Source organism: Bombina bombina, chromosome 9 (genome assembly GCF_027579735.1).
Source record: "Bombina bombina isolate aBomBom1 chromosome 9, aBomBom1.pri, whole genome shotgun sequence".
Classification (NCBI taxonomy): domain Eukaryota; kingdom Metazoa; phylum Chordata; class Amphibia; order Anura; family Bombinatoridae; genus Bombina; species Bombina bombina.
The window spans coordinates 139956823-139983913 of NC_069507.1; the positions used below are offsets into that span (position 1 = coordinate 139956823).

The following is a 27091-nucleotide window of genomic DNA, read 5'->3' on the forward strand; positions in this document are numbered from 1 at the left end:
CCTAAGGTGGAGGGAGCTATATCTACCCTGGCTAAGCGTACAACTATTCCTATTGAGGACAGCTGTGCTTTCAAAGACCCTATGGATAAGAAATTGGAGGGTCTTCCAAAAAAGTTATTTATTCATCAGGGTTTCCTTTTACAACCGACAGCCTGCATTGTTCCAGTTACTACTGCAGCGGCTTTCTGGTTTGATGCCTTAAGAGTCTTAAGACTGAGACTCCTTTAGAGGATATTTTAGATAGAATTAAGGCTCTCAAGCTGGCTAATTCTTTTATCACAGATGCTGCCTTTCAAATCGCTAAGTTAACGGCTAAAAATGCAGGATTTGCCATTTTAGCGTGTAGAGCGTTATGGTTAAAATCGTGGTCTGCCGATGTGTCAACTAAGTCAAAGCTCTTGGCTATTCCTTTCAAGGGTAAGACCCTATTCGGGCCTGAGTTGAAGGAAATCATTTCTGACATTACTGGAGGTAAAGGTTATCTTCTACCTCAGGATAAGACTGTTAAGATGAGAGGTAAACAAAATAATTGTCGTTCCTTTTGGAACTTTAAAGGAGTACCCTCTTCTTCCTCTTCCTCCACAAAACAGGAAGGGAATTTTGCTCAGGCCAAGTCCGTCTGGAGACCCAACCAGGCTTGGAACAAGGGTAAACAACCCAAGAAGCCCGCTGCTACTACCAAGACAGCATGAAGGGGCGGCCCCCGATCTGGGACCAGATCTAGTAGGGGGCAGACTTTCTCTATTTGCCCAGGCTTGGGCAAGAGATGTTCAGGACCCCTGTGCACTGGAAATAGTGACCCACGGGTATCAACTAGAATTCAAAAGTTTTCTCCCAAGAGGGAGATTTCTTCTTTCACGGTTGTCTGTAGACCAGATAAAGAGAGGTGTTCTTACGTTGTGTAAAAGACCTCTCTACTATGGGAGTAAGTCGTCCCGTTCCAAGACTAGAACAGGGACAGGGGTTTTACTCAAATCTTTTCATGGTTCCCAAAAAAGAGGGAATGTTCAGACCTATTTTAGATCTCAAGAGTCTAAACAAGTTTCTTAGAGTCCCATCTTTCAAGATGGAGACTATTCAAACAATTTTACCAATGATCCAGGAGGGTCAATATATGACTACCATGGACTTGAAAGGATGCATACCTTCATATTCCTATTCACAAGGATCATCATCAGTACCTAAGGTTTGCCTTCCTGGACAAACATTTTCAGTTCGTGACTCTTCCCTTCGGGTTGGCCACAGCACCCAGGATCTTCACGAAGGTTCTAGGGTCCCTTCTGGCGGTTCTCAGGCCACGGGGCATAGCAGTGGCGCCTTATCTGGACGATATTTTGATTCAGGCATCGACTTATCTAACAAAGTCTCATACAGAAACAGTGTTGTCCTTTCTGAGAACTCACGGATGGAATGTGAATATAGAAAAAAGTTCACTAATTCTACAGACAAAGGTTCTCTTCTTGGGAACTCTGATAGATTCTATAGCCATGAAGAGTTTTCTGACTGAGGTCAGAAAGTCAAAGATTCTAAATACATGCTAAGCCCTTCAGTCCAGTCCTCGGCCATCAGTAGCTCAGTGCATGGAAGTAATTGGATTGATGGTGGCGGCAATGGACATCATTCTGTTTGCTCGGTTTCATCTCAGACCACCAACTGTGCATGCTCGGACAGTGGAATGGGGACTATGCAAATTTATCTCCTCCGATAAATCTGGACCAGGAGACCAGAAACTCTCTTCTTTGGTGGTTGTCACCGGATCATCTGTCCCAAGGGACATGTTTCCGCAGGCCCTCGTGAGTGATAGTGACAACGGATGCCAGTCTACTAAGCTAGGGTACAGTCAGGAATTCCCTGAAGGCTCAGGGTGTATGGACTCAGTGGAGTCTCTACTTCCAATCAATATTCTGGAATTGAGAGCAATATTCAATGCGCTTCAGGCGTGGCCTCATTTGGCTTCGGCCAAATTCATCAGATTCCAGTCGGACAACATCATGACTGTGGCTTGCATCAATCATCAGGGAGAAACGAGGAGTTCCTTAGCATTGACAGAAGTATCCAAGATAATTTGATGGGCGGAGGCCCACTCTTGTTCTCTGTCAGCAATCTACATCCCAGGAGTGGACAACTGGGAAGCAGACTTTTTAAGCCGACAGGCATTTCATCCGGGGGAGTGGGAACTCCATCCGGAGGTCTTTGCCTCACTGATTCTCCGATGGGGCAGACCGGAATTGGATCTGATGGCGTCTCGGCAGAATGCCAAGCTTCCAAGATACGGATCCAGGTCGAGGGATCCTCAGGCCGAACTGATAAATGCCTTGGCAGTGCCTTGGTCTTTCAACCTAGCTTATGTGTTTCAACCATTTCCTCTCATTCCCCAGGTGATTGCTCGGATCAAACAGGAGAGGACTTCAGTAATTCTAATTGTGCCTGCGTGGCCACGCAGGACTTGGTATGCAGATCTAGTGGACATGTCCTCTCTGCCTCCGTGGAAACTTCCATTGAGACAGGACCTTCTCATTCAAGGTCCTTTCCAACATCCAAATCTAATTTCTCTGCAGCTGACTGCTTGGAGATTGAACGCTTGATTTTATCTAAGCGGGGGTTCTCTGATTCGGTCATTGATACTCTGATTCAGGCACATAAACCTGTTACTAGAAAGATTTACCATAAGATATGGCGTAAATATCTTTGTTGGTGCGAATCCAAGGGCTACTCATGGAGTAGAGTTAGGATTCCCAGGATTTTGTCTTTTCTCCAAGAAGGATTGGAGAAAGGGTTGTCAGCAAGTTCCTTAAAGGGACAAATCTCTGCTTTGTCAATTTTGCTACACAAACGTTTGGCAGATGTTCTAGACGTTCAGTCTTTTTGTCGGGCTCTAACCAGAATTAAGCCTGTGTTTATACCAATTGCTCCACCCTGGAGTTTGATTTTCGTTCTTAATGTTCTTCGAGGGGTTCCGTTTGAACCCATGCATTCCATAGATATTAAGTTATCTTGGAAAGTTTTGTGTTTGGTTGCTATTTTTTCTGCTCGTAGAGTTTCTGAGCTTTCAGCGTTACAATGTGATTCGCCTTATCTTCCATTCTGATAAGGTGGTTTTACGTACCAAACCTGGTTTCCTTCCTAAGGTTGTTTCTAATAAGAATATTAATCAGGAAATTGTTGTTCCTTTATGTCCTAACCCTTCTTCTAAGAAGGAGCGTACGTTGCATAACCTGGATCTGGTCCGTGCCCTGAAGTTTTACTTGCAGGCGACTAAGGATTTCCGTCAATCATCTTCATTATTCATTGTTTTTTCTGCAAAGCGTAGGGGTCAGAAAGCTACAGCTACCTCTTTCTTTTTGGCTGAAGAGTATCATCCGTCTGGCATATGAGACTGCTGGACAGCAGCCTCCTGAAAGAATTACGGCTCATTCTACTAGGGCTGTGGCTTCCTCATGGGCATTTAAAAACAATGCTTCTGTTGAACAGATTTGCAAGGCTGCGACTTGGTCGTCTCGTCACACTTTTTCCAAATTTTACAAATTTGATACTTTTGCTTTTTCTGAGGCTGGTTTTGGGAGAAAGGTTCTTCAAGCAGTGGTGCCTTCCGTTTAGGTTCCTGTCTTGTCCCTCCCTTTCATCCGTGTCCTGTAGCTTTGGTATTGTATCCCACAAGTAAGAATGAAATCTGTGGACTCGTCATATCTTGTAGAAGAAAAGGAAATTTATGCTTACCTGATAAATTTATTTCTTCTACGATATGACGAGTCCACGGCCCACCCTGTCATTTTTAAGACAGGTTTAGATTATATTATATTTTTTATAAACTTCAGTCACCTCTGCTTCTTTGGCTTTTCCTTTCTCTTCCTAACTTTGGTCGAATGACTGGAGGTGGAGGGAAGGGAGGAGCTATATATATACAGCTCTGCTGTGTTGCTCTTTGCCATTTCCTGTTAGCAGGAGGATAAATCCCACAAGTAAGGATGAAATCCGTGGACTCGTCATATCGTAGAAGAAATAAATTTATCAGGTAAGCATAAATTTCCTTTTTTATATAAACGATTTATCATTTTATATTACTATCTCAAAGTGTTTAATGTCCCTTTAAAGTGAACGTCAATTTAGATGAATCGGTGCCCGGTTTTTAATAATCCTATTAAAAACAAGGGCACTTTAATTCATCAAAATTTACATTTAACTTGTTTTCTTCAAATGATTACCTTTTAATCTTCACAGCCCCTCCAGCGATTCCAACGACCGTCGGAAGCCTCTTCATACATCAGAAATGACGAATCCGGCTTCTTCCAAGGAAGCCTGATTAGTTATTTTGGACCCGCGAAGAGGGCTGGCGACGGGCAGAGGAAGCGCTGCTGCGGCTGTCAGGATAAGGTATTTGATGAAAACTAGTGAAATGTAAATTTTGATGAATTAAAGTGCCCTTGTTTTTAATAGGATTATTAAATACTGGGCACCGATTCATCTAAATTGACGTTCACTTTAAGGAGTCTTTCTTTACCATGTACATGTTAACATTCAGTCATACTGCATATATAGTCTTCTTTTTGGGGGAATGCAGTGTTAGACATAAATACTCCAGGATGCCTTATGCGCGCACTAGTGGTTGCTTCACAGTAGTGACCTGTGGCCTCTTGCTTGTTGTTCGAGGGACTGTTAGCTATATTAAATTTCTTCTTGGAACTTGATCTTAGTTTAAAAGGTCATGGAACAAAATCCTTTAGAAGCCCTCATTTCTCTCATGCATTAAAGGGACACTCAAGTCAAAATTAAACGTCATGATTCAGATACAGCATGCAATTTAAACAACTTTCCAATTTACTTCCATTAACAAAATGTGCACAGTATTTTAATATTTACATGTTTTGAGTCACCAGCTCCTACTGAGCATGTGCAAGAATTCACAGCATATACGTATATGCATTTGTGATTGGCTGATGGCTGTCACATGATACAGGGGGAGTTTTAAAGAGACCTTACTTTGCAATTTATTTAAAAAAAATCTACTACTCCATTTGAAGTTCAGACTAAGTGCTATTGCATTGTCTTATCATGCATTTGTTGATTATGCAAATCTACTTTGTTGACTGGTCCTTTAAATGGTCTTTATTACTGCTGTCTTCACAGCACATAGTCTCTAGGTTAGGGGCCTTGCATCAAGACATAGTGGTGATTCAGACCTTTTATTTACTTCTTGATTAAATTGACATAGTAGTCAAATGCTAAATCACTTGAAACTGATGCAGTATAACTGTAAAAAGCTGACAGGAAAATATCACCTGAGCATCTCTATGTAAAAAAGGAAGATATTTTACCTCACAATTTCCTCAGCTTACCAGAGTAATTTCTGTGTAAAAAGTTATACTCGGCTGCTATCCAGCTGCAGGTAAAAAAAAGGAAGAAATGAACAGCAGTCAATCAGCATCAGCAGTGCTGAGGTCATGAACTCTTACTTTAATCTCATGAGATTTCATAGTAAACTTCCTTAAACTGAATAGGGAAAGAACATGTGTGCATGAAGCTCACTCCCTTGCCTGTCCAGACATACTAATTTGCTGTCTAAAGTCCTTTACAATGGGGTGTTGAATACTTAGAACATTTTGAGGTAAAATATCTTTCTTTTTACAGAGATGTTCAGGTGATATTTTCTTGTCAGCTTTTTACAGCTATGCTGCATCACTTTAAAGTGTTTCAACATTTGAGTATAATGTCCCTTTAAGCAAACACATTCAACATGGATGTTGTCCTTCCATCATGTTGCCATAACCATAGAAATGCAAAGAAACTTTCCACAGCAGGTTGATCAAGATTTTGAAATCATAATTTTAGGCAATCAGGGTATTTGATAGTTAGTTCCAGTCCTCAAAAAGATTTGAGTTTCAAACATTTATAGATTGAGTGGCTTGTACAATTGTTTTGCTTAAAGCAAAGCTAGCAGAAACAAACCAGTCTTACTTGAGTACAACTGCAGTGGGTCTTTACATCGGGTTATGTTCCTGCTTTAGAAGAAACCATCATATTTATTTATATTTTGTTGTTGTTGCGTTCTCAGGCTTGCACTTGAGGAATTTAGTTTTTCGTACTTTCAAGTGGTTCTTCGTCGATATTGTCCAATAAGTTCTTATAGGGACATTTTTCACTTTAAGATAGTAATATAAAATGTATAATTATGCACCATAAAACAAATTTGCAGTATTCATTATTTAGCTCCCCTTTCCTGTAATTTACACAATTAGTGTCTCCCCCCCCACCCAATTCTGATGATTGGCAATGCAGATAGCAAGCTTCCTAAGCCTATTATATATCTTTTTTGCAATAGGCCCCAGCAGATATAAGAAAAACTGCTAAACAGTTATGGAGATTTCACTAACAAAATGACAGCAACTTGCTGTGTCTATTCCAATAACAAACCCTGATATAGAAATTGGTGTAGTTTGACTATAAAAAAAACTGTTGCCAGAATAACAAAATAAAATATGAATATATTCAAAATATTTTCACTCTTACCTAGTATGTTAATTTTTCACGTCGGCAGAAACGTATTGTGATTACAAGGTGTTTTCCATCTTGTTCATAGGATGTGAAGATAGATTTAATAATAATATATACTTTATAAATTCTTTCTCATGTATTTGGTCCCTATAAAAAAAAATTTGGACCTAATATTTCTAAGTATTACTGCAGTTTTTTCCTCCCATTTACTTCACAGATGGGCTTTACTTTTAACACCTGTAGTAAGGGGATGGTGCATATAGAGAAAGATATCAGAAGTTTCTGCATTGCTCTAGATTGCATGAAGCAAAGTATCCTATTGTTTAAAATAAGATCTTGTGTTCTGTGTATTACATTTTACCGTTTTTTTGGGGGGGTTTTACCGTCCTGTTACAAAATGTTACACAAACTGCTCTATAACTGTATTGTATTTCCTTTTTATAGTCTGTCCAGCCCATTTGCCAACATAAACAATGACCAAAAATAAATGGGTTTTGTTTTGCAGAAATGGACAGTACTGTCATGTGCACATTGGGAAATGTTGCATTCTTTTTTGTATATTGTTACTTTTTAACATCGCTCTGAAAAGTTTTAAAGAAGGCCTTTAAAAATCAGAATCCTATATTTCGAATTTTACTTTTAATACCAGGTTTACTTTGTGAGCTGGTTTAAGTCCTTTAAAGTTCTCAATGACTCTAAATCAAATGAGTGCCCATTGGTATCTAGTAAGTAGTGTGCCGAAAGTAAAATTAATATGTAATTTGCATCTTAAACCTATAATACATGTGAGCTTTTCACGTCATGTAAATTTTATGTTTTCATTGATTTCAAGAGTGCACAAAATCGTAACCATTTTATAAATCCTAAATATTGTGATTATCTTGAAATTATAAAGCATACTAACATTTTTTTTTCTGGTTTTCATCCTCAAATGGTTTAGAATAATGTTTTGGAGTTGTGGTCATTGTTTGATTTCCTTATGCCTGGATTTTTGGGTACAGAGCGTCAGTTTGCTGCAAGATATGGAAAGCCTATTTTAGCAAGTAGAGATGCCAAAAGTTCATCTCGTGAACAAGAAGCAGGTAAGAAGTGTTTTTTTTTTTTGTTTTTTGTTTTATATATATTATCTTGTATAGACACGTTTCAATGTTTCCTAATTAATCTGTTGGTGGTACGCGGTTGGTATCCACATTTGTACTATTCAGAAGCAAGCAAATACCAAATGTGGTGGCTGCCGGTGACATTCGGGTATTTTTAAGCCAGATTTCGATTTGTGAAAGTGCAACACACAGATCTGTGCAAATCCAGATCTTAGTGTATTGTACTTTCCCAAGAAGAAATACCTCTCTGAAAATAGAGTAATGCTGCTGGCGGCTGCCATTTTTGACATTTTGTGTGATTCTGAATAATCTGAATGCACATGCCTCACTTAGCAAATATAAACTGTCTTGGTGCTGTTACACAAGCATTTGCTGGACTTTCCTAAAGCTTATTTTTTTTGTGGCATCTTAGACACTTTTCAAGCATTACATTCTTTACAGGAGTTTTTACAAATTTCCTTTAAATAAGATCAAGAAAAGTAAAGTAAGTGCTTTTTCTAATTGTTCAGCTGTATCCAGGGCTTCATTTTAACTGTTGTGTTTTGGGGGGTTTTTTTTGCAGTTGGTAGCTTAGGGCTGTAGCTCTGTTACTGGCATACAGCTGTTTTGTTTAGTTCAGCTAAAGGTGAATAGTGTCTGTACTGGCCTTCTAGTGATTGTCCTGGGCCTGTAAAGAGCCCTGCAGTCTTATGAGGCCTGGATACACCAGTATCTCCAAGCTAAATGTTAATTGACAATGGGAGATGAGGACTCACATGAACATTATCAATCAATGAGATCATGTGAGATACATCTGCATTGTCACGTGCCTGTGGAAAAATGGTAAATGAATGTCATACAAAGATGGCTCTTCTGCCCTGCATTCAAATCACCTATCTGTTGCATCACTGAATGTCTACAATGAGGCAACAGAGATGAGGGAAAATCAAATATATATATATATATCAAATAAATATTGCAGACGGCTCTTCTCCTTAATCTGATACCAGGCAAATATTCAGCAAAAAATAACCCTATAGGGGAACAAAAAGTCGGCGCCACATTGTGTGAACAGTATAAGGAACAGAAGGTGATGCTACAGCAGATCTTATACTCAAAAGAGCACAAGCACACTTATGTACTGGTAGGAGCAGGCTGAAACAATTAGCCATGGTTCAGCAGGCTTGCTCTCTGGCTAAAGAATGCTTCCCAATAGGAGATTAAACTTCCCAGCTTTGTGTTCGGCATGCCACACGTTTTGATAAAGTGTTGAAACATTTATTAAAAGGCATAAAACCAAGTAGACTTAGTCGTCATAAACTAGATGACGAAAAATTGCAGCATGTTTCTCTGTACACGCCATTTCATCAGGCATGATTTCCACAAACAAGTGTTCATAATTTAAAAGACTTTAAAATAAGATTGTTTGATATAGACAACTCCCATAAACGAACTACCCCTCCCATCGCCAAACTTAAGGTAGATTAACCCCTTGGCTTTCTATGGGGGTTGCTTTTTTCTTTCATGTAATTAGCAAGAGTCCATGAGCTAGTGACGTATGGGATATACATTCCTACCAGGAGTGGTAAAGTTTCCCAAACCTCAAAATGCCTACAAATACACCCCTCACCACACCCACAAATCAGTTTTACAAACTTTGCCTCCCGTGGAGGTGGTGAAGTAAGTTTGTGCTAGATTCTACGTTGATATGCGCTTCGCAGCAGGCTGGAGCCCGGTTTTCCTCTCAGTGTGCAGTGAATGTCAGAGGGATGTGAAGAGAGTATTGCCTATTTGAATTCAATGGTCTCCTTCTACGGGATCGATTTCATAGGTTCTCTGTTATCGGTCGTAGAGATTCATCTCTTACCTCCCTTTTCAGATCGACGATATACTCTTATATATACCATTACCTCTACTGATTCTCGTTTCAGTACTGGTTTGGCTTTCTACTACATGTAGATGAGTGTCCTGGGGTAAGTAAGTCTTATTTTTTTGTGACACTCTAAGCTATGGTTGGGCACTTTTATATAAAGTTCTAAATATATGTGTTTAAACATTTATTTGCCTTGATTCAGGATGTTCAATATTCCTTATTTCAGACAGTCAGTTTCATTATTTGGGATAATGCATATGAATAATAAATTTTTCTTACCTTAAAAATTGACTTTTTTTCCTGTGGGCTGTTAGGCTCGCGGGGGCTGAAAATGCTTCATTTTATTGCGTCATTCTTGGCGCTGACTTTTTTGGTGCAAAAAAAATTGTTTGTCATTTCCGGCGTCATACTTGTCGCCGGAAGTTGTTTGTGTTTGCATCATTTTTTTGACGTTTTGCGCCAAAAATGTCGGCGTCGCCGGATGTCGCGTCATTTTTGGCGCCAAAAGCGTTTCGGCGCCAAATAATGTCGGCGTCTTTTTTGTCGCTAAAAAATATGGGCGTCATTATTGTCTCCACATTATTTAAGTCTCATTGTTTATTTGCTTCTGGTTGCTAGAAGCTTGTTCATTGGCATTTTTTCCCATTCCTGAAACTGTCATTTAAGGAATTTGATAAATTTTGCTTTATATGTTGTTTTTTCTATTACATATTGCAAGATGTCTCAGATTGACCCTGAATCAGAAGCTACTTCTGGAAAATCGCTGCCTGATGCTGGATCTACCAAAGTTAAGTGCATTTGTTGTAAACTTGTGGTAACTGTCCCTCCGCCTGTAGTTTGTGATGAATGTCATGATAAGCTTGCTAATGCAGACAATATTTCCATTAGTAATGTTCCATTACCTGTTGCTGTTCCATCAACATCTAATACTCAGGGTGTTCCTGTTAATATAAGAGATTTTGTTTCTAAATCTATTAGGAAGGCTATGTCTGTTATTTCTCCTTCCAGTAAACGTAAAAGGTCTTTTAAAACTTCTCATTTTTCAGATGAATTTTTAAATGAACATAATCATTCTGATTCTGTTTCTGATGATGATTTTTCTGGTTCAGAGGATTCTGTTCCAGAGATTGACACTGATAAAATATTTATTTAAAATGGAATTTATTCGTTCTTTGCTTAAGGAAGTCTTAATTGCATTAGAAATGGAGGAATCTGGTCCTCTTGATACTAAATCTAAACGTTTAAATACGGTTTTTAAACCTCCTGTAGTTATTCCGGAAGTTTTTCCCGTCCCTGATGCTATTTCTGAAGTAATTTCCAGGGAATGGAATAATCTGGGTAATTCATTTACTCCTTCTAAAAGGTTTAAGAAATTGTATCCTGTGCCATCTGACAGATTAGAGTTTTGGGACAAAATCCCTAAGGTTGATGGGGCTATCTCTACTCTTGCTAAACGTACTACTATTCCTACGGCAGATAGTACTTCCTTTAAGGATCCTTTAGATAGGAAAATTGAATCCTTTCTAAGAAAAGCATATTTGTGTTCAGGTAATTTACTTAGACCTGCTATATCTTTGTCGGATGTTGCTGCAGCTTCAACTTTCTGGTTGGAGGCTTTAGCACAACAAGTGACAGATCATAATACTCATAGCATTGTTAATCTTCTTCAACATGCTAATAACTTCATTTGTGATGCCATCTTTCATATCATTAGGGTTGATGTCAGGTATATGTCTTTAGCTATTTTAGCTAGAAGAGCTTTATGGCTTAAAACTTGGAATGCTGATATGTCTTCTAAGTCAACTTTGCTTTCCCTTTCTTTTCAAGGTAATAAATTGTTTGGTTCTCAGTTGGATTCTATTATCTCAACTGTTACTGGAGGGAAAGGAACTTTTTTACCTCAGGATAAAAAATCTAAAGGTAAATATAGGGCTGTTAATCGTTTTCGTTCCTTTCGTCAGAATAAGGAACAAAAGCCTGATCCTTCCCCTACAGGAACGGTTTCTGTTTGGAAACAATCTCCAGTCTGGAATAAATCCAAGCCTTTTAGAAAGCCTAAGTCAGCTCCCAAGTCCACATGAAGGTGCGGCCCTCATTCCAGCCCAGCTGGTAGGGGGCAGATTACGATTTTTCAAAGAAATTTGGATCAATTCGGTACAGTCTTTGGATTCAGAACATTGTTTCACAAGGGTACAGAATAGGTTTCAAGATAAGGCCTCCTGCAAGAAGATTTTTTCTTTCTCGCGTTCCAATAAATCCAGTGAAGGCTCAAGCGTTTCTGAAATGTGTTTCAGATCTAGAGTTGGCTGGAGTAATTGTGCCAGTTCCAGTTCAGGAACAGGGTCTGGGGTTTTACTCAAATCTATTCATTGTACCAAAGAAGGAGAATTCCTTCAGACCAGTTCTGGATTTAAAAATATTGAATCGTTATGTAAGAATACCAACATTCAAAATGGTAACTATAAGGACTATTCTGCCTTTTGTTCAGCAAGGGCATTATATGTCCACAATAGATTTACAAGATGCATATCTGCATATTCCGATTCATCCAGATCACTATCAGTTTCTGAGATTCTCTTTTCTGGACAAGCATTACCAGTTTGTGGCTCGGCCGTTTGGCCTTGCAACAGCTCCAAGGATTTTTACAAAGGTTCTCGGTGCCCTTCTATCTGTAATCGGAGAACAGGGTATTGTGGTATTTCCTTATTTGGACGATATTTTGGTACTTGCTCAGTCTTTACATTTAGCAGAATCTCATATGAATCGACTTGTCATTTCTTCAAGAACATGGTTGGAGGATCAATTTTCCAAGAGTTCATTGATTCCTCAGACAAGGGTAACCTTTTTAGGTTTCCAGATAGATTCAGTGTCCATGACTCTGTCTTTGACGGACAAGAGACGTCTGAAATTGGTTTCAGCTTGTCAAAACCTTCAGTCTCAATCATTCCCTTCGGTAGCCTTATGCATGGAAATTCTAGGTCTTATGACTGCTGCATCAGACGCGATCCCCTTTGCTCGTTTTCACATGCGACCTCTTCAGCTCTGTATGCTGAACCAGTGGTGCAGGGATTATACAAAGATATCACAATTAATATCTTTAAAACCGATTGTACGACACTCTCTGGCTTGGTGGACAGACCACCATCGTTTAGTTCAGGGGGCTTCTTTTGTTTTTCCGACCTGGACTGTGATCTCAACAGATGCAAGTCTTACAGGTTGGGGAGCTGTATGGGGGTCTCTGACAGCACAGGGGGTTTGGGAATCTCAGGAGGCAAGATTACCAATCAACATTTTGGAACTCCGTGCGATTTTCAGAACTCTTCAGTCATGGCCTCTTCTAAAGAGAGAGTTGTTCATTTGTTTTCAGACGGACAATGTCACAACCGTGGCATATGTCAATCATCAAGGAGGGACTCACAGTCCTCTGGCTATGAAAGAAGTATCTCGAATACTTGCATGGGCGGAATCCAGCTCCTGTCTAATTTCTGCGGTTCACATCCCAGGTATAGACAATTGGGAAGCGGATTATCTCAGTCGCCAGACATTACATCCGGGCGAATGGTCTCTTCACCCAGAGGTATTTTTTCAGATTGTTCAAATCTGGGGTCTTCCAGAAATAGATCTGATGGCTTCTCATCTAAACAAGAAGCTTCCCAGGTATCTGTCCAGATCCAGGGATCCTCAGGCGGAAGCAGTGGATGCATTGTCACTTCCCTTCAAGTATCATCCTGCTTATATCTTTCCGCCTCTAGTTCTTCTTCCAAGAGTGATCGCCAAGATTCTAAAGGAGCGTTCGTTTGTTCTGCTGGTGGCTCCAGCATGGCCTCACAGGTTTTGGTATGCGGATCTTGTTCGGATGGCTACTTGCCAACCGTGGACTCTTCCGTTAAGACCAGACCTTCTATCGCAAGGTCCTTTTTTCCATCAGGATCTCAAATCATTAAATTTGAAGGTATGGAGATTGAACACTTGATTCTCAGTCATAGAGGTTTCTCTGACTCCGTAATTAATACTATGTTACAGGCTCGTAAATCTGTGTCTAGGAAGATATATTATAGAGTCTGGAAGACTTACATTTCTTGGTGTTCTCATAATTTTTCTTGGCATTCTTTTAGAATTCCTAGAATTTTACAGTTTCTTCAGGATGGTCTGGATAAAGGTTTGTCTGCAAGTTCCTTGAAAGGACAAATTTCTGCTCTTTCTGTGCTGTTTCACAGAAAGATTGCTAATCTTCCTGATATTCATTGTTTTGTACAGGCTTTGGTTCGTATAAAACCTGTCATTAAGTCAATTTCTCCTCCTTGGAGTTTGAATTTGGTTCTGGGGGCTCTTCAAGCTCCTCCGTTTGAACCTATGCATTCTCTGGATATTAAATTACTTTCTTGGAAAGTTTTGTTTCTTTTGGCCATCTCTTCTGCCAGAAGAGTTTCTGAATTATCTGCTCTTTCTTGTGAGTCTCCTTTTCTGATTTTTCATCAGGATAAGGCGGTGTTGCGAACTTCATTTAAATTTTTACCTAAGGTTGTGAATTCTAACAACATTAGTAGAGAAATTGTGGTTCCTTCATTGTGTCCTAATCCTAAGAATTCTAAGGAGAGATTGTTACATTCTTTGGATGTAGTTAGAGCTTTGAAATATTATGTTGAAGCTACTAAAGATTTCCGAAAGACTTCTAGTCTATTTGTTATCTTTTCCGGTTCCAGGAAAGGCCAGAAGGCTTCTGCCATTTCTTTGGCGTCTTGGTTAAAGTCTTTGATTCATCATGCTTATGTTGAGTCGGGTAAAACTCTGCCTCAAAGGATTTCAGCTCATTCTACTAGGTCAGTTTCTACTTCCTGGGCATTTAGGAATGAAGCTTCGGTTGATCAGATTTGCAAAGCAGCAACTTGGTCTTCTTTGCATACTTTTACTAAATTCTACCATTTTGATGTGTTTTCTTCTTCTGAAGCAGTTTTTGGTAGAAAAGTACTTCAGGCAGCTGTTTCAGTTTGATTCTTCTGCTTATAATTTCAGGTTTTTTCTTTATAAGATTGAAACTTTATTTTGGGGTGTGGATTATTTTTCAGCGGAATTGGCTATCTTTATTTTATCCCTCCCTCTCTAGTGACTCTTGCGTGGAAGTTCCACATCTTGGGTATTGATATCCCATACGTCACTAGCTCATGGACTCTTGCTAATTACATGAAAGAAAACATAATTTATGTAAGAACTTACCTGATAAATTCATTTCTTTCATATTAGCAAGAGTCCATGAGGCCCACCCTTTTTGTGGTGGTTATTTTTTTGTATAAAGCACAATTATTCCAATTCCTTTTTTTTTTATGCTTTCGCACTTTTTTCTTGTCACCCCACTTCTTGGCTATTCGTTAAACTGAATTGTGGGTGTGGTGAGGGGTGTATTTGTAGGCATTTTGAGGTTTGGGAAACTTTGCCCCTCCTGGTAGGAATGTATATCCCATACGTCACTAGCTCATGGACTCTTGCTAATATGAAAGAAATGAATTTATCAGGTAAGTTCTTACATAAATTATGTTTCTTTCATGTAATTAGCAAGAGTCCATGAGCTAGTGACGTATGGGATATACATTCCTACCAGGAGGGGCAAAGTTTCCCAAACCTTAAAATGCCTATAAATACACCCCTCACCACACCCACAAATCAGTTTTACAAACTTTGCCTCCTATGGAGGTGGTGAAGTAAGTTTGTGCTAGATTCTACGTTGATATGCGCTCCGCAACAGGTTGGAGCCCGGTTTTCCTCTCAGCGTGCAGTGAATGTCAGAGGGATGTGAGGAGAGTATTGCCTATTTGAATGCAATGATCTCCTTCTACAGGGTCTATTTCATAGGTTCTCTGTTATCGGTCGTAGAGATTCATCTCTTACCTCCCTTTTCAGATCGACGATATACTCTTTTATATATATATATATATATATATATATATATACCATTACCTCTGCTGATTTTCGTTTCAGTACTGGTTTGGCTTTCTACAACATGTAGACGAGTGTCCTGGGGTAAGTAAGTCTTATTTTCTGTGACATTCTAAGCTATGGTTGGGCGCTTTTTTTTATAAAGTTCTAAATATATGTATTCAAACATTTATTTGCCTTGACTCAGGATGTTCAACATTCCTTATTTTCAGACAGTCAGTTTCATATTTGGGATAATGCATTTTGAATCAATCATTTTTTCTTACCTTAAAAAATTTGACTTTTTCCCTGTGGGCTGTTAGGCTCGCGGGGGCTGAAAATGCTTCATTTTATTGCGTCATTCTTGGCGCAGACTTTTTTGGCGCAAAAAATCTTTTCTGTTTCCGGCGTTATACGTGTCGCCGGAAGTTGCGTCATTTTTTGACGTTCTTTTGCGGCAAAAATGTCGGCGTTCCGGATGTGGCGTCATTTTTGGCGCCAAAAGCATTTAGGCGCCAAATAATGTGGGCGTCTTATTGGGCGCTAAAAAAATATGGGCGTCGTTTTTGTCTCCACATTATTTAAGTCTCATTTTTCATTGCTTCTGGTTGCTAGAAGCTTGTTCTTTGGCATTTTTTCCCATTCCTGAAACTGTCATTTAAGGAATTTGATCAATTTTGCTTTATATGTTGTTTTTTCTCTTAAATATTGCAAGATGTCTCATGTTGCATCTGAGTCAGAAGATACTTCAGGAAAATCGCTGCCTGGTGCTGGAACTACCAAAGCTAAGTGTATCTGCTGTAAACTTTTGGTAGCTGTTCCTCCAGCTGTTGTTTGTATTAAATGTCATGACAAACTTGTTAATGCAGAAAATATTTCCTTTAGTAAAATACCATTACCTGTTGCAGTTCCATCAACATCTAATGTTCAGAGTGTTCCTGATAACATAAGAGATTTTGTTTCTGAATCTATTAAGAAGGCTATGTCTGTTATTCCTCCTTCTAGTAAACATAAAAAGTCTTTTAAAACTTCTCTTTATCCAGATTAATTTTTAAATGAACATCATATTCTGATTCTAATGATTCTTCTGGTTCAGAGGATTCTGTTTCAGAGGTCGATGCTGATAAATCTTCATATTTATTTAAAATGGAATTTATTCGTTCTTTACTTAAAGAAGTCCTAATTGCATTAGGAATTGAGGATTCTGGTCCTCTTGATACTAAATCTAAACGTTTAGACAAGGTCTTTAAATCTCCTGTGGTTATTCCAGAAGTTTTTCCTGTCCCTGGTGCTATTTCTGAAGTAATTTCCAGGGAATGGAATAATTTGGGTAATTCATTTACTCCTTCTAAACGTTTTAAGCAATTATATCCTGTGCCGTCTGACAGATTAGAGTTTTGGGACAAAATCCCTAAAGTTGATGGGGCTATCTCTACCCTTGCTAAACGTACTACTATTCCTACGGCAGATGGTACTTCCTTTAAGGATCCTTTAGATAGGAAAATTGAATCCTTTCTAAGAAAAGCTTATTTGTGTTTAGGTAATCTTCTTAGACCTGCTATATCATTGGCGGATGTTGCTGCAGCTTCAACTTTTTGGTTGGAAACTTTAGCGCAACAAGTAATAGATCATGATTCTCATAACATTATTTTCAGCAGGAATTGTCTGTCTTTATTTTATCCCTCCCTCTCTAGTGACTCTTGCGTGGAAAGATCCACATCTTGGGTAGTCATTATCCCATACGTCACTAGCTCATGGACTCTTGCTAATTACATGAAAGAAAACATAATTTATGTAAGAACTTACCTGATAAATTCATTTCTTTCATATTAGCAAGAGTCCATGAGGCCCACCCTTTTTTGTGGTGGTTATGATTTTTTTGTATAAAGCACAATTATTCCAATTCCTTATTTTTTATGCTTTCGCACTTTTTTCTTATCACCACACTTCTTGGCTATTCGTTAAACTGATTTGTGGGTGTGGTGAGGGGTGTATTTATAGGCATTTTAAGGTTTGGGAAACTTTGCCCCTCCTGGTAGGAATGTATATCCCATAAGTCACTAGCTCATGGACTCTTGCTAATATGAAAGAAATGAATTTATCAGGTAAGTTAAATTATGTTTTTCTATAGCATAGTCTTGCTGCCAGCAGCAAGACAGTGCTTTTTTAGGAAGCCAGCAGGAGGGAGTGAGGGTCTTATAACTCTGTCTACGTCGTGGTCGTTAAGGGGTTAAGAAAGAAGTTAATGTCCCAGCCCATGTCATAAAATATATAGGGACAAAAAGTACCTGATTGTCAAATGTGAATGTTAAATGAAAGCACAAAGTGTGCACAAACATAATGTGAATACCTATGTGATTGGTCGAAACAAATATTTATTTTCCAACATCAGTGCCTGACCTTACAAATGCTTTTTTGGCTTAATAGGCACAGATTTTCACATACACGGTGGCTGTTAAGTGTGTGTATTTGGATCTGAATGCAGAATAATGCAAGCTCTCATGGCATCTGCCTCTTTTCAGAGCCGTATTTATTCCTATGAAAGTGTAGCACACGAAGATCTGTGCAAATCAAGATCTTGTGTTGAACTTTCACAAGGATAAATCCAGCTCCGAAAAGAACCGAATGTCACAAGACACCTCCTTAGGCAATTGGATCCTAACAAAGGATCCAAATGCACACATCTAGTGGCTGTTATAGCTGCAAAAGGGAGCAGGGGGTGACAACTATATTAATGTTTATGGTTTTGGAAGGGGATGTCGATCAAGCTCATATAGGTGCGATGGTCAAGTGTCCACATACTTTTTGGCCTTTTAGTTTTTAATATTCCATGTGTGTTAAATATGTCAATCATTTCACACCAGTTTCTCAAAACAGGTCCTTATTTGGATATGTTTAAAGGGACACTAAAGTCAAAATTATACATTCATTATTCAGAGCATGCAGTATTAAGTGACTTTCCAATTTACTTCCATTAGGAAGTTGTGCACAGTCTATATGAATGAGTCTGATTGCTTTCACATAATACTGGGGGCTCTCAAATTGTAGTACTTTTTTAAATTTGTCAGAAAAAAATCTAAATCCATGCTTTTGCATTCTTTTCATTATGGAATAAATGATTATGCAATTCTACTGTATTTAACCCCTTAACGACCACAACGTACCCTGTATTTCCCTCCTGAAGGCTTGCTAAAATAGCTATTGAAAACGTCACCCCCATAGAAAGATCAGCGACATACTGCTCATTAAAGGGTTAGTGGTCCTTCAAACTGATTAAAGGATGAATGAGAAGGCTATAGGTATATATTATATGCACATTTAGAAAAAATATCCCTGTTTTTCACCAGTCAGGCGATAAAATTAACTAGTCCACTCTGTTAATGAACAAAAGCCTAACATTTTTCTTCCCCCCCCCCCCCCCCCAGGAGTTCTTGCTATGGAAGCGTTGCATCGTCAAGTTTTGCCATTTTTACTTCGTAGAATGAAAGAAGATGTTTTACAAGATCTTCCTCCTAAAATAATACAGGATTATTATTGTAATCTAAGTACATTGCAGGTATGTAATAAGTGTACTAAGCAGCGCATTTCATCTTTGTTGTTCCAAAGAAGTTGTTAATGTGTTTTGGCTGAGCAGTGAAGTTTGGTTTTGCTATTTACTTATTTCATAATGTGGTAAGAGTCCATGAGCCAATACTCCTGGGATTCAACTCCTGGCCACTAAGAGGAGGCAAAGATTCCCAAAGCTCCAAGAGCATTTTATCCCTTTGACCTCTCAGCTATGCCATTCTTTTATCTTTTCCTTGAGAGGAGGGTGAAGAATTGAGGTACTCCTGATTCTTCTTTTAGAATGGTCCTAAGACCAATTTTAAGCCCATTTTCCCCCTCTGAGAGGTGCTACTGAGACAGAGGGGAGATTGGCATATTTGGCAGTGGCACAATCACTCTGAGAGGAGTTAGTTACAAGTCTGCCACAGGGGTTGCAGTGACAGGTCCCTTAGCCTCCTTCTGTTTGGTCGTCAATGTACTTTTCACATATAACCCCTGCTGTGGCATACACAACGCTGGATGGGCTCTCTTCTGGATGCAGTCTATTTCTGCAGCTGGTGACCACAGTAGAGTGGGTGCATCTCAAGGTAAGTGAACAAATATATGCACTCACATAGCCCACAGTCTTTAAGTAGATACACCATTCATGAGGTACATCATTGCCAGGGGACACAGTGACATAAAGACATTACCGTCTTACACTCTAGACTTTTTCCATAAAGTCTAACAGTTTATGGGAGACATTTTATTTGGGCTTTAAAATCTTCTTTTAAAAGAACACTTTAATATTTTTTTGCATTTTGGGGCTGTTATCTTTATGATTTTACTTACATAGAAATGTTTAATTATATTTTGGCACTTTTTAAAATCTAAATTGTATGTGTTATCCACTTACACAATAGCACACTAAAGCCCTCTGTAGTTTGTATTGACCCCTCCATCCTATGAAGTTCTACACCTGATTCTACTTAGCATTTTTTTCAAAAAGCTTTATTAATGTGTAAAAGCAATGTCAAACAATAATAACATAGTAACAATTACATACAGGGGGTAGTACTTTGGTGCTTTATAATAGGAATGAGTTTGTTACTGAGGTATTGAGAACATCATGCGAAATGTTCCAAACCATAGCAGCACCTTGACTTACAATGTCCGAAGATCACAGATCCTGTGGTAACTAATTATAATAAAGGAATTTTTATATTTTTTGTATAGAAATAATAAATCGATACATATTCAAATTATTGCATAAACACGTGTGCTCCTATAATGAGATGATAAAGTGCTATAAATCGTGAAAAAGAGAATGAAGATAAAGGAAGAGGGAAAAAAAAGGGGGAGGGGGAATTGATAAGTCGGATTCTGTTCCGTAACTCGTAGAAATTGATAACTATTTTCTCACAAAGTGCCGTTCCAGATGGCTAGCAGTGTCTCATGTACATCTAGTCTGTGTGTCCTTAAGTACTGGTATCTCTCTAAGATTAAAATGTCGTTTACCTGCGCAAGCCATTCTGAGGCTGTTGGAATATTTTGGTTTTTCCACTTACTAGGTATATAAGCTTTATGGCACTAGTGATCATAATTAGAAACAGTGCCAAGTGTGCTTCTCCCAGGATTTTGGGAAGAGAAAGAAACAACTATTTCTGGAGTGTGAGGAATCGTGATATCCAAAATCTCAGCCATATTGTTCAGAAGTTTTTTAACCTTGGACAGTGCCACCAAATATGAAGAAGGGAGCCCTCTTCAGCACAGCCCCTCCAGCAAGTATCGCTCAGGGTGGAGAACATTTTGTGTAGTCTTGATGGAGTGAGGTACCAGCGATACAATAATTTAATGTGAGATTCTTGAATATGTGCAGAGACCGAAGTTCTCTTAATGTATTTAAAGGCTTTCATCCGTGCTTTGCGGTCAGCATTTATCTCTAGGTGCCTGTTATAGTGAATTGTGTAATTCGGAAGTGTTTCCTCATTAGGTAACAAGCAAACACAGAATTTTAGGAAACAGGGAACTGTATAAACCAAATCAATCCAGCAAAAACGATGTAAAGGCTCATCAAGGTATTAATGATATGAGAGGAGCCTGCAGCCAAAGTCCGTTATTTAACAGAGTGCATCACACCGCAAGAGTCACTAATAGTAATGGCAGTAGTATGAGAGCTTACCCTGTAGCTGTCCAAGAATCCTCTCAGGGAGCCGCCAAGACGTGGGCGTAGGGACAGCTGACTGCCGATAACCACCTCGGCAGAAGTACTCCAGTCTCTGATGCTTGCGTTGCCGCTGGGGACCAAACCAGATCAGACCGGATCCTGGACGCTTACGGATATTGCCAATAGTAGCGTCTTCTCTCTGCAGTCAGTGCTTCATACGGGGAACGCTCTCACCTCGGTCGGTTGAGCCGTACGTTCCAAACCGATCTCTGCAACGCCAAGTCGTGTGCATGTCGTGGGTAAGACGGGTTCTACCAATCAGGTGCGGCACTCTGAGGAGGCTGGTCACAGTATCCAGTGGTAAATCTGGACTCTTCTCGGGCTAAAGGCTCTACTCCTCAAGCAAGGGTGGAAATACTCAGTTGCTGGACATAATGAATCAGCACAAAAGGAAGAAAACTGAGCAATGTCCGTGATTTATATAAAACAACATTTATTCACCCATATGGGTATTAAAAGTTCTTGGTAACTCCACCAATAAAATACATAACAGCACAAAGGTTCAAGGTACAGCTGTGTAAATAAGCATACGCGTTTCAGCAGAAGCCGTATTCATAGCCTAACTAAAACAGGGTATAATTCAAACTTAAATTACCCCATCTACACAGCCATTGGTTAAAACAAAATAGAAACAGCTGTATTGAACTCAGTGGTAATGGTTAACATTTGACACACCCTCTAGGGAAAAAACAACCCTCTATATATCTTACTACTAAATGTGACTAGCTGAAAGTTAATATAAGTATAATAGATCAAATCAAACCAATGATTATATATACAATCTCACTACAAAAAGTAGAAGAATTAAGTAAAAACTATTGTAATATTCAGACTTGTATGTCCTCCTAAAGTGTATAGATATCAAGTTATGTTGGTTAAAAGCCTACCATTAGTAAATAGATATACTGCAAAATGGATATCTTCAGTAAAAAGGGATATTGGTCAGTGGATAATATTTCTAATTGAAAATATGTCAGGAATAAACATACTTTTAACTAAAATTGTAGTGGCATTCCTGAGCAGCCATATCATGGTTGGAATCGAACTCGTGTACTCCTTCTCTAAAGGTAGAAGACCTAACCACTAAGCTATGTGGAGAACAATATACAGATGCATTTGAAAGACCTTTTAGATACTGGAAAATGGACTAATGTAAAATGAGTGAAACATAATGATAAGTGGATATTGGTCAATGCATAGTGTTTCGAATTGAAAATATTTCACAATATAGACATACTTTTAACTAAAATTGTATTGGCATTCCTGAACAACCACATCATGCTAGGAATAGAACTCATGTACTCCTTCTCCAAAGGTAGAAGACCTTACCACTAAGCTGTGTGGAGAACTCTATACAAATACATATGAAAGACCTGTAAAATGTTGGAAAATTAACTAATGTAAAATAAGTGAAACAAAATATAGATGAATGTATGAAAACCTAAACGTTATAGACTTTTGTGTCATAGTGGATACAGTGCATGCAAACACTAATATTCACTAAAGGTTATTATAAATTAATATAGAATGTAAAGTGTAGGGAATATATATATATATATATATATATATATATATATATATATATATATATATATATATATATATATATATATATATATATATATACATATATATATATATATATATATATATATATATATATATATATATATATATATATATATATATATAACCCTTGTCTCCAGCCTGAAAATCCAGTACATCTCGTTTCTACTTAGAATTTTTGTCTCCTCCTCTCTTTGGAAGAATAGTTTTGTCAATCACCTGCCACTTAAAGGACTCAATACTTTTGTTGTGGCAGAGGGCAAAACGTTGGACCAAAGGGGTGGTAGATTTTCCCAGTGAGATGGTAGAGAAATGCTCTCTAATTCGTGACCCAACATCTCTGGTCGTTTGTCCAACATACTGGTGTCTGCATACAACGCAGGTGATAAGGTAAATTACGTAGGAGGAGTTACAATTCAAACAATGTTTCATATCAAAACACTCCTGAGTAATTTCGGACTTGAATGTTTTGGACAGTGTCGCATACTCACATGGTTTGCACTTATTTCTACCACATTTATACATTCCTAAATATGTAAGCCATGAACTGTGTGTAGTAAGTAAAGGGGGCAGATCAGATGGAGAGATCATATTTCCAATTGTCATTCCTCGCCTAAAGGAGCACCTAATGCCTCCTCCTACACAAGGAACAAGTTGATTCAGAAGTTTGAAATGCTTCTTAACAATGCCACAAATTTGTTTGTATTGACTGCTGTGTCCTATTACAAATGTGACACCTCCAAACTTATTTTTGGTCTTATTGCCTTCCCATTTTTCACTCAAAAGATGGTCACTGTTGAGGACTGCCACTTCCTTATTAGCTCGATTAATGACCCTATTTGGATACCCCCTTTGTCTAAGGTGTGTATCCAGTTCCTCAGCCCTTTTCTGATATTGAACGTGATCACTGCAGTTCCTTTTGAGGTGAATGTACTGCCCCTTAGCCATTGCATATGGGACAAAATCAGGGTGGCAGGATTTGGCATGGAGCAGGGAATTCCCTGCTATTCCCTGCTATCGGTTTTCTATGCACATCTGTGCTCACTATGCCATCAATACCTGCTTTGAGGGTAACATCCAAGTAATTAATAGACTCTCTCTGAAATTCAAAAGTAAATGCCAGATTCAAGTCATTAACATTTAGCCAGTCAACAAACGACAAAGCCATTTGGTGATCACCTCTAAAAATGAAGACAAGGTCATCAATATACCTCTTATAAAAAGAGATATACTTGTGGAAGGGGTTTCTATCTCCAAATATGTGGGACAGCTCCCACCAACCTAAAAACCGGTTAGCATAGGAGGGGGCAAATTTTGCCCCCATTGCTGTCCCACATATCTGGAGATAGAACACCCCCTCAAACTTGAAAAAGTTGTATGAGAGAAGAAACTCAGTGACTTCTGGTGGGGGATGGAGGAATACAGAGCTACTACATCCACAGTAAGCCAAGAGTCAACACTTCAATTCCAATTGGCCTCACCTACCAATTTCAAAATATGCTTGGTATCCTTTAAGTAGCTTTTTAATGATACCACCAGGGGCCGCAGAATTGCATCAAGCCGTTGTGATAGGTGTTCCAACAGTGAGCCGATGCCGCTCACTATTGGACGACCCTTCACCTCCTCTAAGGACTTGTGTACCTTAGGGAGGTGATGGAATATGGGAACAATAGGGTTTGAGACATAAAGTTAATCTGCTGTTTCTTTGTCATTAAAACCCTTATCTGTGGCCTCATCAATCAGATGTAACAATTTCTTTTGAAAGATTTTACTAGGGTCTGAGGAAAGTGTTCTGTAGTTGTGTGTATCGTGAAGGTTTGTGTAGGATCCATCATTTCTCTATTTGGTTCCAATAAAGGGTTAATAGGTTTCAAAAAATGATTCAAAGATTTATTAGAAGAACTTTTCTCAGCCTTACTTTGTCTTTTATTAGGCATTACAAACCCTCAAAGTATGTGTCAAAATTGGAAAGACTGGGGTCTGGATGTGTTGTGGTACAAGTACCTGTATACCTTTATCCCTTTTCTCCACTGTTTCAAGATAATGTTATTGTGCAAGGCGGCAGCTGAGCCTTTTGTATAAACTGACCAGCATATGAATAAGGTCTTAGATATGATGTGTAGTGTAAATGAGGCTTATTTTTAACAAATTTGCAAGGCAGCAACATTGTTTTTCATGCAGGTGGTGAGAGTCCACAAGCCAATACTCATGGGAATTACCCTTCTCTTCAACTAGGGGGAGGCAAAGAGTACCAAACCCCAAGAGCTCTATGAAACCCCTCACAGATACCTCAGTCTTTACTTTGCCTCTGCTGGAGGGGGTTGAAGAATGAAGATGTGAGTTTGATTCTTCAGAGAAAGGGGTTCTGTCTATCTTGAGGCCCATTTTCACCTCCAGAGTACAGTGCTGGTCAGAGAAATAGATTTGCGGTATTGTTTGATTCTTTGCTTCACTTCATGGGAAATTTTTCATAAACCCTCTCTAATTGGTCTTGTCTTTTGCCTCCCTTTATGGATCTGCATATACTCCTATTTCCATAACCTCTGCTGATATGTTTCAGTACTGGTTTGGCTGTTTGATGGACAAATGTCCATTGAATAGTGCTGTTGTAGTGCTTCCTGCCATGAAAATGTATTCAAAGCTGCAGTTTGTAAAGCATTTGGCTGCTCTCTCACTTTCAAACAAGCAGTAAATGTATTTCATATGGAATTTCGGCCATGGCTGCCCTCTATGGACTTGTCCTGCAGCCTTCTACTATGGGATTCTGGTATTTCCTACAAAATCTCCTCAGCGATATCCGTATCTGCACTGGATGGACTCTACTGGATACTGTTGCAGCTGCATGCCTGGTAAGCCCCAGTGGAGGGGTGTTTTTTGCAGAAAAGTGCAGCCAGGGGACTCTCTCTTCCTCCCCTTGGCACACTTTTTTGTCTATTTTGCATTCTTTATACTGTTTTTTTTAAACATTAGACTATACTGAATGGCTTTATTAACTCTCCGGAAGCTCTGTGGAGACTTTTTTAGCACCTTACTATAATAGGTGTTTGTCCCTTTAAGATATCTGCTGGCATTTTTGTGCAGTTAACAGTTTAGTTGCGCACACTAGTTTTGTAGGATATGGGTTTTTTTTTATAGGTTTTTAATTTTGCCCAGTACAGAAAAGCTGTTTTTTGTTTTTTCAATTTTTTCTCTTTTGCTCTCACTGTGGCCGTTAGCCCCCCCCCCCACCACCACCACCACCACCACACACACACACACACACACACACACACACACACACACACACACACACACACACAACTTTCCAGTCTCCATAACATTTCTCAGTGTAGATGTGCAGTGTTCTGGGTCTGTAATTCATCCAGTTAGTTTGATGCATCTAATCATGGATTAAGTTGCTAGTAAGGGGTGAGTACTCACTCAAAATGCTGCCAGGGGGGTTTATTTAGCATTAACAGTCTGTTGTTTTTTTTTTTTTTTGTTTTTTTGTATTTTTGTGTGTATTAACATTAAGCTTAAAGAGTGTCTGAGCATTTGTAGAGAGCTCTTTACTTGTTTTTTCATTATCTGTATACTGTTTTTACACTGTATTATGGAACAAAACAGTGCCCACTGTTTGTACTAGTTCTAGTACTATGTTATTTCAACTCAGCTTGTGTATCTCTCTAATTTTGCATGCAATCCCAGCCAATTTTACTCCCTATACAGATTTTTTTTTTTTTTCTATAAGGATTTTTGTTCTGTGTAGGACACTCGGTGGGCTTCAAATGTTGTTTTCCCTGAATATAAATTCAGTGGGTGTAAGGTTCTAAATAGCTCAGTATGTAGCATACTGAACTAAGGACCAGGAGACATAGGTTCAAATACAGCACAGAAACTCTGCTTATTATACTGTTAATGCGTGTTATGTCATATGAATATAGTGGTGAAAGACAGCACCTTTACTGATGTCCTGGGGCACAGGAATGGGTTAGCCAAACCCCAATGTAAAGTCCAAAGAATTAATTTTCCAGCCTCCAGTAAAGTTTAAAAGACCTTTATTGTTTCCTTGCAGGGTCCATCATGCAAACAACGTTTCAAACCATAACTTGGTTCTTAATCATGATTAAGAACCAAGTTATGGTTTGAATCGTTGTTTGTATGATGGACCCTGCAAGGAAACAATAAAGGTCTTTTAAATTTTACTAGAGGCTGGAAAATTAACGTTATGTCATATGGACATTGTCATTTATCAAGATTGTTTGCTTTCTTTCCTCGAATTATGTAGCATAAGCACAAATTTGAGGATTTTCCTTATTCTGTTCTACTATTTTTGGTTTTGCTGGAAAACTGACTGTGTAGGTTCTCTGATTGCTTTGTTAGTCTATATGTATTTATTACATTTCTTCCTATCTGCAATTATGAAGATGAGCAAAACTCAAG

General features: G+C 38.7%; 1 protein-coding gene across 1 annotated transcript in view; it reads left to right on the plus strand.

Annotated features, from left to right (window-relative positions):
- BTAF1 (B-TFIID TATA-box binding protein associated factor 1) overlaps window positions 1–27091 on the plus strand; it is a gene marked incomplete in the record, with an annotated part of 442652 nt that overhangs the window by 389043 nt on the left and 26518 nt on the right. The window contains 2 exon segments of the mRNA XM_053692938.1: window positions 7430–7571; window positions 18777–18907. Of these exon segments, the coding sequence (XP_053548913.1) occupies window positions 7430–7571; window positions 18777–18907 (273 nt within the window).